The 20,806-nt window shown below is 39.7% G+C and overlaps 1 protein-coding gene and 1 long non-coding RNA gene across 2 annotated transcripts in view; one reads left to right on the forward strand and one right to left on the reverse strand.

The window, feature by feature from the left end:
* The window catches only part of cfap74 (cilia and flagella associated protein 74), a 134,717-nt gene that overhangs the window by 66,354 nt on the left and 47,557 nt on the right, over positions 1-20,806 (reverse strand). The window contains exons 21-23 of the mRNA XM_059503026.1: positions 16,601-16,729; positions 7,124-7,211; positions 770-943 (exon numbers count right to left, since the gene is read on the reverse strand). Coding sequence (XP_059359009.1) covers positions 770-943; positions 7,124-7,211; positions 16,601-16,729 — 391 coding nt within the window. The remainder of the gene's footprint in view (positions 1-769; positions 944-7,123; positions 7,212-16,600; positions 16,730-20,806) is intronic.
* On the forward strand, positions 774-2,931 carry LOC132097364 (uncharacterized). Its single transcript, XR_009422726.1, has 2 exons — positions 774-895; positions 2,686-2,931. It is a non-coding gene; the product is annotated as an uncharacterized LOC132097364 (long non-coding RNA).

Here is a 20,806-nt window from a genome sequence, read left to right on the forward strand (position 1 = left end):
AGTACATTGAATCGTTAGGCTTGTTCAACTTGAAGCGGGTCATCACCATCAGACCGATCAGTGTGTGACAAAGTACCGCAAGAGCTGAGAGAGATGACGAATTGTTCTCGGGGTACTTCGATGTCATACACCGATCAGTCTGTGCAGCGCCACTTCAAAGCCAACGCAATAGGCCAATGGTTCAACGTTCACCAAACTCGTTCAAAACGTGGATTAAGAAATGATATGCCCCTGTGGGTAGCTCGGAGATGAACAGTTCTGCTTTGTCTTTATCTTGTTTGGCAAAACAGACAGTACTGTGTCCAAAATATGTTTTGCCCCATATCTTGAATTTTAGGGACATTTGCTAGTCTCCATCACGCAGTTGTTGCCCAGCCTGATATTAGTCATCAATCGACTGTATGAAATGGCAGATGATCCACATAGGTCTGGGGCGGGGCAAGTGTGTTAAATGCGTTAATAATTTTAACTCGCTATTTTTCTCCATGGTTAATTAATCTAATTAATGTGTTAAATTACTAGCCCTTTTCACAATATATCTGCTTTTGCTGTATTTTTGATCAAATATATGCAGGCTTGGTGAAACGAAGAGAATTCCTTAAAAAAACATCTAACTCTTCAAAAACTTTAGACTGGTAGTGTATACATACTTTTATGTATTGCCATTGCAGTTTAATGTGATGATTGTGCAGAATAAGGTGAAAGCTTAAGTTGCATTTGTTTTGCGTGAAGTTTTGTGAAGTGTGTACACTCAATATTGTGCTCTCACCTTAGGATTACCCACAAAGCCAAACTCCTGAGGTAATAAGGAACAGTTCGTGAGACGCACAGCAATCTGAGCAGACTCATAAATGGAGCAGTGTCCAAAGTCCACCTCAGTGTGGTCGAACCACAGGTCAGAGCTGGTGACAACCGCATGGACCGTAAACAGGACTGGCTTCACCTAGTTAAAGCACAATGAGCAATGTTATTCAGTACAGTCATGTCTCCAATCTAAACATTCCTGTACAATTATGAAGTTTACATTTTCATGTGGCATACATTCAAGGGTAAAGGTTTTTGAATATTACAAATAAAATAAAAAAACAATAATAAAACAACAATAAATAACAGAAAATGTGTACTGATATAAAACATTTATTATAAATACTGCAGCTTTCCTTAAAAAATAAGAATTGTTCATCTGATTTCATGGTGACTTTAACAAAATTACATCTACCTATTTGGAGGCCAATAGGCACAATGTACAAGTCCCACATGTAGCATGCTTTTAAGCTGCAAGCTCCACAAGGCTAGCGGTTTTTGACCCTGACAGTTACATGCTAGTCTCATTAGCTAAGATACAATTGTGTAAGGAGATAAGTATACATTTTTGTTAAACTGATGTTGGAGGATCAATCCTCAAATAAAAATATTCATACCAAATAATTTGTTTGGTTTGTTGGTAAAATAATAAGTACTGTACATACATAAAATTAAGTAGAAAATGTTTCTGACACCTCAAACACTGAGAACTGAAATAGTATTGACAGAGATAGAAACATCAGTAAACACTATATAAAAGGCACAGCTAAATATTATTGTGACACTTATTATAATGTGTCCATGTGAATAGTTAATTTTTTAAAATCATAACTACAGTATATACAACAACAAAAAATCTAATTTAACAAAGAATCATTATTGGTATCAGTGACACTGCCCTTCATTTATAGTAGAATACTCTAGATAAATGTTTAAAATACCAAATATTTTACGGTGTACTCACACTAGGTGTTTTGAACTGCACCCGAGCGCGTTTGACCCCCAAAGCTTGGTTCGTCTGACTAGTGTGAGTGCTCTGTGCCATGCTCAGATGCGTTTCATTTATCCGGCCCTGGCCTGGTTGGAAGAGGTGGGCCAGGGCACGGTTCGATTTGGCTCAAGCACGATACGCATAGATAAAAAAAATTAATTAAATCAAGTATAGGTTTATAACGGCTCTGGTACTTAACCTTATTGATGAACAGGAAATGTAGTTTGCAAATAAAGCTCTCGTAAAGCTGCAAATTATTTCATCAACCTCAGCTGTCTCCGTAATAATTTTCTGATTCATACTAGTAAAAATCAATGCACGGCATGAATTATAAATTAATTATTATTAATTATTCGGCAGAATATTCTCCATTATCTCATACATGACGTAAGCGTTCTCCGGCCCGGAAAGTTTAGTGCAAGTGCAGGCCAGCAGGGGAGTGGGGACGGGGGACAATCGCGTTCGGGTTTGGTTCAAGGCAACAGTGCCTAGTGTGAGTACTGTACACCCTTAAATAATGTATTTTGTTTCCACATTAATCTGATAGAAAATTCATATGCAGTCAAATGTTAAATACTATCCATTGCATTAATTACAGAAATCTGCAAAATTAATTATTTTTTAATCAAATGATTAAACCTACTTAAATTTAAGGTTTGGTTGGACCAATGATGATCAATCATATATCTAAAATAAATGAAGGTTTATGTAATTACTCTATTGTATTAAACTTTAAACCATATTCACAAATGTAAGGGATTGGGTTTTAGTTCTGTGACCTAGTTTTAATTTTGTTCCTATGGTTTCTTATCAATTTTGATATGTGTTGCACCTGTTGTTAATTTAGTTGTTTCATTCACTTGTGTATTAATCTCCTTTATTCCATTCAGTCCATTGTCAGTTCTCGTCGTGTTTATACCAGCACACTCCAGATGGAGCCTGATGCGATATAAGAGCCAGAGCAGACACCTGATCCATAAAATCACCTGGAAGCCTAAACCTACCACATCTGTTTAGGTGTATGAACTGGCAACATCGCCAGTTTCTGTGGACCTATGAGTGGAATATGAGGGGATGGAGTGGAGTTTCATTACCAAACACCCAACAATCAAAATCTGTGTTCCTACCCCCTCCCACTCCTACCTCCTCTGTCTGTTCTGAGTCTACAAAGTCTACTGTCTCCAACCCTGAATTGTTATTCCACTAGCTCCATCCAGAACCTCCGTGCCAATTACTCCAGCCGCCAGTTGACCACTCAGCTCCACCAAAGCTCCTCGCTCCCTCAGCTCCACCAGGCTTCCTCATCCCTCTGACTCTGCCTTAGTCAGTCATCACTCTGCCTGCACCATGGATTTCTGGGCCTTCAGCTGTGCTTTCTCCCTCCACCCCTTCAGATCTGGTGGGTTCCTCCTTCCCTCCAGCTCCTTTTATCTTGGACGCTCCGGCACTCTGGCTCCACCTCTGCTGTTTGTCACTGTGGTTCCACCTTGGTCTCCTCCCTTGACTCCTCCGTGGGCTTGCATCATGGAAGTCCGGCTGAAGATTCCACCCTGGCTTCTACCTCATCAAGTCATCTTTTGATTATACCTCTGTTATCGCTGGTCCTGCCCTGCATCCACCTCCACCGCCCTCCTCTGGGACTTTAATTATCTTTGGTATGTTTGACTTGAGGTGGTGCTGCACAGATTAATTGGTGTATGCTAAAGTACTGAAATAGCAATCGGAAATATTTATATATATTAATGGGTAGCTTGAATGTAAAACATTGTCATGAATTCGTTCTACTCCCATTTGTAAAATAGCCAACAAATCAATTGCTGTAGGCTAACCTGATCTCATGAAAGTACATATAGCATGATTTTCTATTTGGCATAATATTTATTTGCAGAAATTGACTTTGGTATGCAAAAGGCTGATAAATTCATAATGGCATGGCTGGTTCAATCGACAGAAATATCAACAAAACGTTGCACTTTTATAAAATAAAGAAAACAAACATGATGCGTGTTGTGCAGTCACGGTTATTTACTTCATCTAAAATGTACCAAAACTCGGCGAATACATGCCACACAGACATGATAAATATATCTATAGAAAGCTTTAATGTACTACTTAACGAAATAAAACAAATCGAAAACAAAAAACATTTAATTATAATCATAATCTGTTTGCAATTCTCTCTAATGGCGCATCTGAGGAGATGGCGAGTCAGGATTGTGACAATCATTCTCGATTCCCTCTTTTTTCCAAAGATGCCAGAAAATATATGCCTATATACGCTACAACCGCTCCCTCGGAGCATGTAATCAGTGCAGGTGGCAACATTGTCACTCCATTAAGATCTTTGCTGAAACCAGACAAAGTAGACCAGACATGTTCGTTTTCCTGGCAAGAAACTTGAAGAAAAATAAAGCATCAGGACTTGTTGATTCACTTAAGCGGTACAGTATTTTAACACCGATGTTTCTGATGTTCCCTTATGTTGCGTTTTGAAAAACCCAAATCATAGGAACCTAGGTTTGTTATTTGAGAGCAATCTTTCCTTTGAAAACCAAATTTCTAGCATTTGTAATACTGCATTTTTCGTTCTCCAAAATATATCTAAATTATGAGCTGTGCTCTCACTGTCAAATGCAGAAACGTTAATTCATGCGTTTATGACATCAAGGTTAGGTTATTGTAATGCTTTATTGTGTGGTTGTTCTGCACGCTTAATAAACAAACTCCAGATAGACCAAAATACAGCAGCTAGAGTTCTTACTAGAACCAGGAAGTATGATCATATTTGCCCAGCCCTGTCAACACTGCACTGGCTCACTATCAAACATTGTATAGATTTTAAAATCTTGCTTATTACTTAGTCCTCTATAGTGATACGTAGTATCACTATAGTCCTCCACATCTGCTGCATTCTCAAAACTCTGGGAATTTGATAATACCTAAAATATCAAAATCAACTGTGGGCGGCAAATCCGTTTCCTATTTAGTGTCCAAACTCTGGAATAACCTAACATTGTTCAGGAGGAAGACACACTCTCAGTTTAAATCTAGATTAAAGACCCACCTCTTTAACCTGGCTTACAAATATCACACTAAAACATTTGTAATATTCAACTAGACGGATACACTGCTACTTCCTCTACAGTCAAAAATCTGGGTGTTATATTAGACAGCAACTTGTCTTTTGAAAATCATATTTCCCATGTTACAAAAACTGCATTCTTCCATCTTAGAAACATTGATAAGCTACGAAACATGTTACCCGTTTCTGATGCAGAAAAGCTAGTTCATGCATCCATGACCTCTTGACTGGACTATTGTAATGCACTTCTAGGTGGTTGTCTTCAATAAACAAGCTACAGCAAAGTCCACTAAAGGAGGTAGAGCTTTTTCACATTTGGCTCCCAAACTCTGGAATAGCCTTCCTGATAATGTTTGGGGTTCAGACACACTTGCTCTTTTTAAATCTAGATTAAAAACGCATCTCTTTTGCCAAGCATTCGAATAATGCATTTCTTAAATTGTGACTGCAGTTGTATCTGATCAACTGCACATTCTTATTTATTAACTTTGCTTAAACTACCGTAATTCCTCAAATAAAAGCCGGGGCCTTTATTTACCTGAACTGCAGAAGGTAACAGGCTTTTATTTGAAGCAGGCTTTTATTAGAGGCAGGCCTTTATTTCTAATTCCTTCTGTTTGATAAGTAATTATTTTAAATAACCCGTTTTAAATTAAAAAGCAATAGCGTTCCAGTGGACAGAGATCATAACATTAGCACAGAATCAGTTCAGAATCAATCACCAAAAGAATCAGCTCGGTTCAGACGCTCTGTGTGTCAGTCTGCTTCACGCTGAATCACACATGCGCAGGATCATCAGCTCCTCGGTTCTCGAATCGGACGCGTCCGACAGAAACGGTTCTCGGTTCAGTGTACTGGTGATCCGAAAACCGATACAACCGGTTGTTGACTCGAGAACGAGAAACGCTCCAGCAGTGGGCGTGTACATTCGTTATCTGGCTCTGCTGCACAAGTTTTCCCCCGGCCTTTATTTAAGAACGGCCTTTATTTGTCTGTGTTGACCACGCCCCCGGCCACTTTAAGAGGCCCAGCGTTAATTTGACTACGGGTTTTTATTTGAGGAATTACGGTAATTAAATTTACTTTGTTGAAACAGCAACTATGCTAGTGATGTCTCTATTTGTTTCTATGTTTTGCCACGGGATTTACATGTCCCTGTCTTAGACTTGCTATATCCAGGCAAGCCTTGCCCTGTCTTGTTTCAGTATGTGTTTCATGGTGACATATACAGTTTGTAGTATTTATGTTGGAGGAAACATTTCTGAACTAATTGGCTGCTCAATATTATATTTTAGTTTACAGGATACAGACTAAAGAGCCTGCATTATGTTTATATACACTCAATATGGGAATGACTGGATTTTAGTGTAAATAGAGCTGATTGATTGCCACATTTCTGCTAATTTTCATGTTAATTTGCATGCATCAGGATTATAGTCAGTTACAGATATGACTAATGCTTTCTGAAGCATTTGATAGTGAGGTGAGGCTGCTGGGGAGCCAAGAAGAAACTGGTTTTGTGCCAGCACTCTGATATGGGCAAAGGATTGGGATCAGTAAGAATCCTGGCGTGAATAAAGAGCCTAACTGAGGAAAAGGATGAGAGGACGTGATGAGATCCTGCTTTCGTCTTTAGCGTGCTGAGACAGAGGGATGACAACCAGTGTCCATTTCTGAGGATTATGGAGGTTTTTATAAACAAAATAAAGGGCAAAATTGGTGTAAACTAATACAATGCATTCCTTTGAGCATTTTGCCTTGCATGCATAGCAAACAGCTGATAAAATGGGTAAAACAAAATCCTACAAACTAAATAAAGCATGGACCTGAGGGTTTCACATAATTCTATCCTGTGTTTAGTAAACATGTAAAATTGAAGTTTTTCAGCAAATGAAATAGGAATTTTCTGTAATACTGATCCATATCTAGAGACTAAAATATCACAGGCCCCATGTACATCTGGCACATGATTTATTATATCTGATTATTTATATAATTATTTGACTGATTGACTGATTACAGAAAATGAGATGTTTAATTAACTGAAACATATGTAATATGTATCTATTAACCACATAGCAATGCCTTAGCAAAAACTTAAAATACCTTTGCACCATGGCAGCGATTTATGCATGGACAAAGACATGAGAATAAAAGCATTAAATATAATGATTGGCAATGAGCCACTAGATATAAAAATGGGCAGACCTGAAAGATATCCTTACTTTGAGAATGAGACTTCATACCTGATCCGCTACTTGTACAGCCAGGGGAACCTCCAGAACTCCTGTGTCTTTATTGAAGAAGCTTTTGGCATCTGCATACAAGCTCTCTCTATAAAGAAAAATGTTTTGTCATGATCTCCTCAAGATCTTAAACATTCAGAATTTATTCGACTCAGTATAAGTAATTATTAAAAGTGCATACTATATATTTATGCATCATGCTTGAGCAAATTATTTTAGCTTATCTTTTTTTTTTAATGCATTAAAATGCATTTCACACACAGTGACCTAAACACACCTTTTTATGAGCATTTTTTTGATTTCTGAATAAAAATGTATTTTGTTATTGACACACTGTTTTCCTAATGAATGTTGTTCAGTTGCTTTGACACAATGTATTTTGTTTAAAGTGCTATATAAAGGTGACTTGACTTGACTTGACTCGACTCAAGGACCTTGGTTTCCAAATGAAATATACATATCTTGCTCTCATCTGAAAAGAGGACTTTGGTCCACTGGGCAACAGTCCAGTTCTTTTTCTCCTTAGCCCAGGTAAGATGCCTCTGATATCTGTGGTTCAGCAAATTCCTTGACACATCTGTATGTGGTGGCTCTTGAAGCCTTGACCCCAGCTTCAGTCAATTCCTTGTGAAGTTCACTCAAATTCTTGAATCGATTTTGCTTGACAATCCTCATAAGGCTGCGGTTCTCGGTTGGTTGTGCATCTTTTTCTTCCACACTTTTTCCTTCCACTCAACTTTCTGTTAACATGCTTGGATACAGCACTCTGTGAAGAGCCAGCTTCTTTGGCGATGAGTGTTTGTGGCTTACCCTCTTTGTTAAAAGGGCGTCAATGATTGTCTTCTAGACAATTGTCAGATCAGCATTCTTCCCCATGATTGTGTAGCCTAGTGAACCAAATTGAGAGACCATTTTGAAGGCTCAGGAAACCTTTGCAGGTGTTTCTGCAGGTGAGTTGATTAGCTGATTGGCATGTCACCATATTGTAATTTGTTGAGATAGTGAATTGGTGTATTTTTGTTAAATGTGAGCCAAAATCACCACAATTAAAAGAACCAGAGACTACTTCATTCTGTGTGCACTAAATTTATTTAATACATGAGTTTCACAATTTTAGTTGAATTAATGAAATAAATGTAATTAAACTTTTCCACAAGATTCTAATTCACCTGTGACCTGTATTAATATACAGTTTAGTCATTATACATTATTATGTCTCTGCAGTACTTGATCCTGATTGTTTATTCAGGTATTGTAAAAAAATAAAATTGAAAATAAAAAATGTAAAAAAAAAATATGTTTATAAATATGTTAATATCAGTTTTTGGGGGGGGGGGGTCCAAGGTTATAATTGTTAATGAAATAAATGAAACTAGGTGAGAAAAAAACATTGTCGTTAACTGAAATAAAAATAAAAACGAGGCATATATTACAAAAAAACTGATAACTAACTAAAACTGTAATGTGTGTTTGGCAAAACTAACTAAAAATATAGCTGATTACTGGGCCAAGCACTCCACTGGCAAATTTAGTAGATCAGCACGGCATGGAGCAACACACCAAATGCAAAAATTACCAATTACAGCAATATTAAGATGATTGTAATTTAAATGACTGAAAAATCATAAATATAACCACTAGTAATATGATTAAATGGCTTATCACTTTTTACCAACAGGTAGAGCTGTTATCAAATCATTTAGGTGTGTTCTGTGATAGATGACAATGGCACACACAAAGTTTGAGGTCAATATGCCAAAGCATTGCAGAGATACAGGCCGAAGTGTCATTTTTGCATCATGCCTCAAATTCCATTCTCAATTTTGTCAGCACAATTTGAAGATCATCTGATTCAATTTTGGTGAAAATCGGATCAACGGCTGATGAGGAGTTCGAAAAAGTAGGTTAACAACATAAATCAAAATGGCGGACAGGAAGTTCAGCTTACTCTGGCATCTTTGGTATTTATGTTGTCAGCATAAGCCAGGGAATATTTTGAGATCAGTTTCATTGCGATAGCCTGATGCAATTAAAAGTTATTAGTATTTTTATAAGTGTGAATATTAATGGTTAATGATTGGTTTATTACTCTTGAGCAATAGGTGGCGTTGTTACAAAATTGATCTGGCATGGTCAATGTGAGGTGACAATGACACATACAATGTTTGGTGCTAAAATGTCAAAGCTTTGTTGAGATTCAGCCTCAAATGCATTTTGGCATCATTCCAGCAAATATGATGCGCTAAATGAGAACAGTTTCGTATATCGACACGAAATCCATAACTTTTAGTTGGCTCAGTCTGGAGATGATATGATTCAATTCAAGAAAATCAAGATGGCGGACAGGAAGTTCGGCCAAATAAGGAAAACTTGGTATCTATGTTCTCGGTTTGACCCAAGGAATCTATTAAGACCAGTGGCATTTCAATAGCCAGATTTATTCAAAAGTTATTAGCCTTTTTGGAAATTTTGTTATAACTTTCGAATTATTTTGAGTACTTCAGGGAATGGTGTTGTTGGCACATTCTGAGTTTCATAATATTACACCAATGCATTTGTTTAGTATAGCATTTTATTTCACAAAACTGTATTGAAGTCAATGGGAATTTCATGTTTTGTTCTATTATAGCGCCACAAAGAGGCTCAGTCCCAACATTTTTTTTATGTGTCCTTAGAGTGAGCCCATACATATGTGTGTCAATTTTGGTGAAAATATCTCAATTCACTTTAGAGTTATAGACATTTATATGAAAAAAAACTTAACAAATGACTGACACATGACTTTGATTGAATTTTACTGCCCCTTACTATCAATATTTTTGCATTTGGGTATTAATTTTTAACTATCGAGCTATGTTTCCGAACTTCTGACGGTGGTTTTGTCTCGATCGGACAAGCGGTTTCGAAGATATAGCCAAATGGTTTTTAAGCACTAAATCACAATGCTACACAAACCGTAAGGCGTAACCTAACTGTTTGGTATCGTAGGACTCGGTAAGGTTTCAGGAGTCTAATTAGATGAGTCTCATGATAATAAGTCGACCACACCTAAAGTTATAAGCATTTGAAAAAAACAATTCACCACAAGGTGGTGCTGTTTCAAAACTTCTCACGCTCCTTCAGGACATTGTACTGATGACCCATACCAAGTTTCGCAACAATCCATTGATGCGTTCTTAAAATACAGCATTTTAGCACAAAATTCTAAATGGTGCCCTGAATCTAACATGACCAATTTTATGATTTTTGGACAAACTGTTCAGAAGTTATAAGCAAAAATTGAATTTTTTCATATCTTCGGACCAGTAGGTGGTGCTGCGCTGAAACGCAGCATGCAGCCTCAGGTCATGCTTGTTATGACACGTACCAAGTTTGGTCTGAATATGATAAATCATTGCATAGATACAGCCTTATGACTGTTTTTGCAAGCACTACGTAAAATTTGTTAGAGCGTTTTTCGAAAACGGTTTGACGAATCAATTTGAATTCCATAACTTTTGGTCAGCACTGCCTGAAAATGATCTGGTTCAATTTTCATGTAAATTGGACAAAACTTCTAGGACTAGTTTGAAAAAGTAGAATCGACATGAGCTCAGGAATCAGAGGAAAAAAAGAAGTGTGTTGATTGGCCTTACGGTTAAAACGTTATTTACAAAACATAAGTGAAACTTTGGACAGTTGGTGGCGCTAGAGAGAATGACTTAGACACACCAAAATTGGTGTACTTAATGTTGGCACTGTCCTCTATCAGAATGTCAAACCATTACAACTTTCCCGCAATCGGTTCTATGGGCTGCCATAGACTCCTAGTCGGAAGAAGGAAGAATAATAATAATAAGAACGGGAACAATTACAATAGGTGCCTACGCACCTTCGGTTCTTGGCCCCTAATAAAATAAAATTATAGAGTAAATGTCCTTAGTTTTCGTCTTTGTCAAGGTCTTTCAATTTTTAATGCTATTTAAAACACGCAGCGTATTCGTTCAGCTGCATTTCCTTTCCCTGCTCTCCCTCCGTCTTTCTGTCACTCATGCGTCTGTCACATGCGTACACACACACACACACACACACACAGCCCCTCCCATCCGTGCACACCGCGTCTCCATGAGAACGAGTGTTCTTTCAACGTTGAAAGCAAGTTCGCGAAAGGTTGGTATCTCTATCTCGTGAACACCTTTACACAATCACTTCTCTGCTTTTTGTCGACCTTAATGGCCCTTTTTTGGAGATCTTTAACCCTGCTCCATATGTGATGTCCCGGGTAAAGGCAGGGCATCGCCTTTCTAAATCATGGGTGCCAGGGAGGAAGGGAAAAGAGGCAAAACCCCGACCTCTGTGGTCAGTACTTTAAAACAAGCTTGCTTTGCTGCATATATTACAACAGTGTTTGTTGGAATACATAGCCGTTTACTATTTCAGTTTTCAGTGTATTATGTAAGATTTGAACAGGTCTAGAAAAATAGTGCTATATAATGTAAATACAATGTCCGGAAGTAGTGTATCTGTGTTTGTGCATGTGTGTATATGTGACTCATTTGTAGAATACTGTAGTGTTGATGATACCCAGCTTGTTCTGACATTAACAGGTTATCGGATTCTTGTATGTTACTGCTGTGTAGTTCTTCTGTGGTAGTATGGTTTTTAATAGTATGCTCCTTAATCACATTAAAGATTGCTCAGGTTTCACATATCACATATCTGATTTGACACTGACTACAATAGACTATAATGGAAAATTGGTTCCCATTCATCTACCCCTCCACAAAATGGGACTGCAGGACGACCCGGAAGTGTTCCTAGAACGTTTTGAGAAGTCAGCAGAAGCGTGCGGCTGGCCCCGCGACCAATGGCCAGTACTCCTGATCCCCCTGCTCTCGGGCAAGTCCCAGGTGGCTGCCCAACAGCTACCGGTGGCGAACCTCCTGGTCTTCGACGACCTGAAGAGGGCCATCATTCAGCGGGTAGGCCGGTCCCCAGAGCAACATCGCCAGCGGTTCCGTTCACTGGACCTGGGAGAATCCGGTCGGCCCTTCGCGATGGCCCAGCAGCTCCGGGACTCCTGCCGCAAGTGGCTACTCGCCGAGGGAAGTGACGTGGAACACATAATCGACCTCGTGGTGCTGGAGCAGTTCATCGCTCGGCTTCCAAAGAAAACAGCCGAGTGGGTACAGTGCCACCGTCCCACTTCACTGGACTCGGCCATCCATCTAGCGGAGGACCACATGTTGGCGTGCCCAGGGGTCGGCGAACCCACACACTCAGTCTCTCTCTTCCACTCCCTCCCCTCTCCTTCTCTCTCTCGACCTGTCCCTCTCCCTAGGTCCCGTCCACCCAGCCCTCCTCGTGTCCCGGCCCGGGGGAGGGGCGGGTTCGACCAAGGACATCACGTGAGTCCAAGAGCCCCGCCCAGACAGCGCTTCAGTTTCTCCAATCTCTCCACGCCAATTCTCCAATCCACTCCCCGCCATTGGGGCGGCGAGAAGGTCTGGGCTGGCCTGTTGGCGTTGTGGGGACCTGGAGCATTTTGTGGACAGGTGTCCAATGATGAAGGTGGGGATGATGATCCGGGTCCCGGATGTCCCACAGACCACCCCCGGTCAGGCAGGAGAGTACCAAATACCTGTGAGTATCAAGTGGGGTACAAATCCGGCCTTGGTGGATTCAGGATGTAACCAAACCTCAATCCATCAAAGACTGATTCAACCGGGGACATTGGATACAAGCCGCGTGGTTGGGGTGCGGTGTGTACACGGGGATGTGGTGGAGTATCCGGTAGTCTTGATTATTATTCATTTCAGGGGTCAAAAGCATAGTGTGGAGGTAGCGGTTAGTCCCCACCTCCGGCATCCGATAATTCTGGGAACAAATTGGCCGGCATTTACTGTTTTATTGGGATCATTATGTTCGGATGCCTCTTGGGGAAATAAGGCACGGAAGGGGACTGTGCAAGTGCAGGTGGTAGAAACTGAGCCAGGACCGCTGGGTTCTGCTTCAGGGGAACCGAGCGAAGTCGGGAGACTTATTCTCTCGGAGCGTGATGACTTCCCCCTGGGACAGTCTCAGGACGAGACATTAAAACATGCTTTTCAACAGGTCCGCTCCATCGATGGCCAGCCTCTCCAACCTGCCCACCCGCTCACCTATCCGTATTTTGCCATTTTAAGAGATCGGTTGTATCGAGTGACCCAAGACGCTTGGACAAAAGTAAATTCAACCCAGTTGTTGATTCCGAAGAGCCACAGGAAAATGCTTTTCCATGTGGCTCATTCTAATCCTATTGCGGGTCATTTGGGACAGGCAGCAACACTGAATCGCCTCATGACCCGTTTCTTTTGGCCGGGCATTCATGACAACGTGCGCAGGTGGTGCGCATCTTGTCCGGAATGTCAGTTGGTGAATCCACCGGCCGCCCCAAAATTGCCTTTGCGCCCCCTTCCCTTAATGCAGGTCCCCTTCGAGAGAATTGGTATGGACCTCATCGGGCCATTAGAGCGATCTGCACGGGGACATCGGTTTGCATTAGTCATAGTTGACACAATATCAACACAATATCCATTGTGTATATCAACACAATGCAACACAATATCCTATAGCAGTGGCCCTCCGCAACATTTCCGCTAAGAGTCTTGCGGACGCCCTGTTTCGTCTTATCTCCAGGGTGGGGGTTCCGAAAGAGATCCTCACCGATCAGGGCACGGCGTTTATGTCACGTACGCTACGCGAACTGTACGGATTATTTGCCATTAAATCGATTCAAACTAGCATCTATCATCCACAGACCGACGGCCTGGTCGAACGATTTAATCGCACACTTAAATCCATGATCCGGAAATTCGTTCAAGAAGACGCCAAGAATTGGGATAAGTGGCTTGAGCCCTTGTTATTCGCTGTACGCGAGGTTCCACAAGCCTCCACGGGGTTTTCCCCCTTTGAGCTTCTCTACGGAAGCCAGCTATGAGGGGTGCTGGATGTTCTGAGAGAAACTTGGGAGGAGGGGCCATCTCAGGTCAAAAACTAAATTCAGGTTGTGCTGGACTTGATAACAAAACTCCACACTTTGGGGCGGCTATCAATGGAGAATTTGTTACAAGCCCAGGACCGCCAGAGTCAGCTGTATAACAGGGGAACTAGATCGCGCAAATTTGCACCGGGAGAGAAAGTACTTGTATTACTCCCAACATCGAGCTCTAAGTTAATGGCTAAGTGGCAGGGACCGTTTGAGATCGCACGACAAGTCGGAGATCTCGATTATGAGGTAATACGGTCCGATAGGAACGGGGCACGTCAGATCTACCACCTCAACCTCCTCAAAAAATGGAACGAGGCGGAATCAGTGATGTTGGCAACGGTGATTGGCGGAGAGGATGATCTCGGGTAGTTTTAGTTCCGAAAACGGACGGCTCAGTCCGGTTCTGTGTGGATTACTGCAAGGTGAATGCTGTGTCGAAGTTTGACACTTATCCAATGCCACGGGTTGACGAGTTGCTTGATCGGGGGGGTATGGTTTAGCGAAGTCTGCAGCGGGACAGAGAATCAGGAGACGAACGGTAAGTGAGTGGTTTGGGCGGAAACGATCAACACCTGTCTCTTGTTTCAGTAATATGCATGGAGAGAGTATAAAACGCCAGGAGAGACAGAAGCAGTGGAGAGAGAGACGGACTGCTGACCATCGGAAGGAGTTAACCGGAAATGTTTGCCGATAAAAGTCTGCGAGTCTCAGAATAAAAGTCACCATTGGTGTTTGTAACAATTACTTTATTTTATTAAAAACATTGTCAGCAGTCCATCCGACCCCTTGTCCTCTTACTTTCCTCCTACGAACTAACTACAATGGTATTTCAGTGCACTTAACTTTTGAGTCGATCAAAACAGTTTTCTTTTGGATATATAATAACAATGAGATATTCTTTAGCCTGCTGATTATCAGTTTGTCGCATGTTTGGACCTGTTTGTCGCATGTTTAGTTGTGTGTTTCACAACACATGTTGCACTTGGCGATCACGGTGGGGATTGATATGGTAGTGGACCATGATGGTCATAGAAGTGAAGGAGCAGTACCCCCCAATTAGGGTGGGGTAATTCGCACTCTGGCAACATAGCCAATACTATTTTCACATCTCTTGTATCATTTGCACCATTTTTTATAATGTGAGGGTACAGTTACAAATGACTGTAATAAAAATGGCCTCGGAAGACAGTATTAATTTTTAATCTATAATATATCAAATTTAAAATGGACAGATGGATGGATTCAATTGCGATATTTGTCTTTTTACTAGGATGCTCCTAGAGAATTGTCTCATGAAACAATGTAGAATAATAGATATAATATATAGTCATCCAGACATTATCACAAATTATTAAAAGGATAGTTCCGGTCCTTGATTATGATTGGCTGATTCATGTTCGAAGCCACTGTTGTGACTCTAGAAACACCTGTGACCTGATTACATCAGTATGTTGCTCATTTTTACAGAGCTGAAGATTTTTTTTTCAAATGTCATATTTTGCTGTTAAGAAGGAGTCAAGACAGATCTGTGGGTTTTGGATCATGAGAGAGAGAGAGAGAGAGAGAGAGAGAGAGAGAGAGAGAGAGAGAGAGAGAGAGAGAGAGAGAGAGAGAGAGAGAGAGAGAGATTAGTGAAAGAGTGTGGATGCTGTTTAATGCTGTTCTAATCTGCATTTTAAAGCTTTCAAGAGAAGATTAATGCAATTTCACCTCCTCCACTGCAGCACATCAGGCTCACAAAATGTGCAGCTTAGATATCAATATGCTGTTCTGTCTGATGAAAAATGTGGGCGAGGAAAAGGGCACCACATGCACGCTTCTCAGCCTCGCTCTCAGGAGCCTACAGCACTGCAGCACACCGCGTTACAGTTCTGGTTTAAAAATATCTCAGCAGCCTCATTCAAATTCAGCTCCAACTAAATGTCCACATGCTTGTCTCAGGAGCTTTTATTGATGGTTTCATGTGTTATGTTGTGAGATGTTCCTATGATATAATTGACATTTTTAAAGGAGGGGAACAGGTTTTATTTTTTTACAACCATCTTATTTTTTCTGTTATTTTTTCTTTTTTTGTTTTTGTAACTTTCTCTGAGCAAATCTCCTAAATCCATCCTTAATCCAGTTAAGCAATGTTTGCAACAAAAGTTATTTCATGAAGTATGAAGCATTTAGTGGAAATCAGCAGACCTTTTTAAATGAAACAGTGTTGGAGGCATTACATTACAAATAACAGGCGTTACTGTCCATTTCCATGTTAATTTGGTGCAATTGATTGTGGAAAAAAATGCAGTGTTAAAATGATTAAAGCATTCAATTCACCTGTACATTATAAGTTAATATTATGTTTTAGATAATATTGTCAGTATTGTCTGTTTTTGCTCAGTTCCGCCAATAAAAATAGTTCCAAACAAAGCCACAGCAGAATTGTTTCAGAGCAACATGGTGTTTATTATTAAATTAAGGAATACCTGGGCAGAAATTTCAGCTGAGCACTGAAGCTGGATTTGGCCTGGATAAATCCTGTTTTAGGTAAGATGGACATGTGGTTCCTCATCTCTTTACACACCTTGAATGTCAATCTGAGAGCTGTGCTGGCCCTAAAAAGAAAGAAAGAAGAAAAAACAGCAGATATTCACATTCTCGATCAACAGACTAAAAGTGGAGACATTAACTGAGAGAACAATTATATTCATATCTGAAAGATGGCTCGTTTTCAATTTAATTACAAACAAAGAATTACACTAGATTGTAAAAATGTAACATCTATGGTGGTTTAGGTAAGATTCTAGTTTTAGTAACATTATCTTCCTACAGCAGAGAGCACATGCTTCACAAATCAAAATTGGACTATATAACCAGAAAAATAAACAAAGAACAAGAAGCAGCTGACATCTGTGTATAGCACTCATTCAAATCCACATCGATAGGGCTGTTTAATATGCAGTATTCCCACTATTTATATGGATCTGGAATAGGTGACCCATTTTACCTAATGTTGGGCACTGCCTGCAGCAACAAGCTTCAAGAACAGCAGGCTATAATGCATGTTCATCCTGAACATAAGTCAGACTATGGACAGCTACACTCCTGCTTGCAAGTTTGACAAGATTCTACTCACATTTAGTACAGTAGCTTTAGAGCAGTTGATCAGTGTCTAAATGCTCAAGGCATCAGCCATCAAATACATTTTGATGTTGCTCTATAATGGTCTTTTATACACACTCTGGATTTATCACAAATCCATTGTACAGTACTTTATGTTTATTAAAAAGCTTGAGAGCACTCTTACCAATGAGTAATAGAACAGATGGTGTCATACTGTACAATAGGTCAGAAACAGAGTGCAACAATAGGAAATACACTATCACTGACTACCTTTACGTGGACATCAGTAATCTAATTATTTACCTTATTCTAAATAAGACAATATTATGATAACGTGTTTACATGAGTTGCTTTTAGAATATTCCTTTAATGTTCCTGTTTTACATGTTGTAGTACATAGATCGATTAATGGTACACATCCGTCCCCTCCAGAATTTCATGTATTTAGTTCATCTTCTTTATGATGCCATATACAGTTTTGGGTGTTTCAATAGTTCACGCTTACATATAATTAGCTGAGGTATGGAATGCGTATTTGGCGTGCTGTCCGGGGAAGGGCTCCGAGCTCGGGAATGGCCCGAACCTAGAGTACCCCCCCCTTCCCCGTCTATTTATAAAGTGAACTTGAAGTGAGGAGATGGGGTGGAGGAGGGATGCTGATAAACCGTCAATGGATAGAGGTAAGTCAGCGATATTTATACTATGGGATTGATTACTTGATTATGGTCCACCTGTGTTGATTAGGCTAAGTATCTGACGCGCTCCTCCCGAATCTTATTAATAAAATTACATTTAATTTTTTATTTTACAAAAGCTTCGAGTCTAGTTAATTATTTTTCATGCTATACGTGGAAACAGATGACGGCATTATTAAAGCCATGCTCTTTTGTTAGCTGTCAAACGGTTGACCACTTCCGTGTGTAAAATATGTGTGATTAAGGTGTTTATGTCTATACTGCACTTTGATAATGGGACTAAAATAGGAATACTCCACGTCTTAATTTGATTTGATTACATGGCAGACTCTTAATCAGTCATCTAAACATACAGTAGATATGTGCCTCTACGGTGTATTATAGTATAAGAGCCTTGTATTACTATAATATTTGTTGTATGCTTTATTTAAATATTTTTCTGTATATTAGTTCAATTACTTGTATTTGCAGCGTGTAAATCAAATACACACAAACTCTGGGTAATTTCCGTATAGCTTATCCTGTGTGAAATGACAATAAATTAATAATAAACCTCTCAATGTAATTGGCTGTTCTGCTCTGACTCCCTCATTGGAAATATTTGAGATGTTTTGGACATTTTTTGTGGAAAAAGTGGAGAATATTAGAGCTAGTTTTCCTATATTGTCGGATGGGTCTGAGATGTGGCCAGCCTGTGTCAGAAGTTTTGACCTCTTTGAACAGAAGTCACTGGTGCAAGTAAAGGACACATTATTCATTTCAGGCCTACATCTGGTAGTGTGGGTGATGGTGGTGGGAGATGGTGGGAGATGGTGGATGTTATCTGACCGAGTATTACCTCTACTATTAGATTATTATTATTATTATTATTATATGAACATATATTATATTATTGAACTTGAGTGCAGCCTTTGATACAATAGACCATGTGATTCTTATTAATAGGTTATCGCATTTGGTTGCAATATATGGGACAGTTTTAAAGTCGTTTAAGTTTTAGCATACTGATAGAGCATTCTCAGTGAGGTAGTGTAACTTTGTTTCAACAACCCTGAATGTCACATGTGCGGAACACTTTATAAAGTGGTCATCAGATGCCCATTTTCCACAAGTTAATTTCATTATTTGGCGTCTTAATGAAAATTTTATAATGTAATTTGGTTAAAATTTCTACATGGTAGTGTAAAACATCACCCGTTTTACCTTGTCAAAAACAGCTCTGTTCACAGCGACACGTTTTGGTGCATGTCACTTTAAATGGTAATGAGCTCTGCTAACCCCGACCCTCTCTACTGTGGGTTGATGAGCCATTCTCATGAGACTAAACTATAGCCGCATTTGTCGCAGAACTTGCTAACTGGCACGTTATTAGGAGAGGTGATTTGCTATTTTGGCGATTTGCTTCTGTAGGTGAAGCTGGATCATGAATCATTTGCGCGAACCTTACTCATTAAGGTAGATCGGGTTGTGCCTTTCTTCGGTGGCACAGATGTCAGGAGTAAATGATGACTGCTATGTTCATTATTACATCCAACAAATTACCTAAAACGCTTAAGAGACATTCTTGTCTACTTCTGCTCCAGCAGTGACACAATGGTGGACTGATGACAGCTCACATGTAGGACAGGTTTGTAGTAAAACATTAGTGTCAGTCAACAATCGTTGGAGGGGCCTGGGTCTGTGTGAGGCCACTCTGCCAAGAATCTGTGAACAGCTTGATCTGAGATCGTGGTAATGATTTATTGGGATTTAAAAAAAAAAAAACACTGGGTGGATTTTTATCACTATAAGGTGATTGTGTACACACACTGCCAAAAAATATCTGTTCAAACTACATGTGAGAGTGAATTCCATCCAATGACCCCTTTATGTCATGGTTTTAACTGTTAGTAGGCAGTTGGGCACCTACAATAAATGACGGCTCAGACTTTACCTCCTTCTGGCAGTTTAGAATTCCAGAATAAGTCTGTTCTCATACCTTACCCACAATCAGTGTTGGGCATGTTACTCTGAAAATGTAATCAAATTACTGATTACTGATTACTAATTTTAAAAGTACCGTATGTTTCCGGACTATAAGTCACACTTTTTTCATAGTTTGGCTGGTCCTGCGATTTATAGTCAGGTGCGACTTATTTATCAAAATTAATTTGACATGAATCAAGAGAAATGAACTAAGAGAAATGAACCAAGAGCCGCGAGAGGGCACTCTATGCTGCTCAGTGCTCCTGTAGCCTTCACTGAAAACATAGAGCGCCCTCTCGCGGCTGTAGACAGTAATGTTTTCTTTTGGTTCTAAATAAATGCGACTTATATTTTTATATATAAAATATATTTTTTTTCCTCATCATGACGTATTTTTGGACTGATGCAACTTATACTCAGGTGCAACTTATAGTCCGAAAAATACGGTAATCACGTTACTGTTCTGATTACTTTATTTCAGAAGTAATTAGTAATTAGTTACATTACTAGTTAACGTTCCTTTTTTTCTCCATGAAATTTATGAAATCCCAGCATAAATGCTCCCTATAAATATTTGTTATTAAATCATCAACATTCACAGAACATTGTTATTTTTAACTAAAGCCTGCGGTTGCTGCGTGCATGGTTTGGCAGAATGCAAGCAAAGAGCGCTGCATTTATAATCTCTAAAAGACATCTGAATTCATTGCAATCTCCAAATCTCTGTTATAACACAATAATTTTATTCATTTATGCATTTACCAGACGCTTTTATCCAAAGCGACTTACAGTGCATTCAGGCTATCAATTTTTACCTATCATGTGTTCCCGGGGAATCGAACCCCCAACCTTGCGCTTGATAAAGCAATGCTCTACCAATTGAGCTAAAGGAACACTAAAATAAATAAA

The sequence above is a fragment of the Carassius carassius genome, chromosome 21 (genome assembly GCF_963082965.1).
Source record: "Carassius carassius chromosome 21, fCarCar2.1, whole genome shotgun sequence".
In the NCBI taxonomy this organism is placed as follows: domain Eukaryota; kingdom Metazoa; phylum Chordata; class Actinopteri; order Cypriniformes; family Cyprinidae; genus Carassius; species Carassius carassius.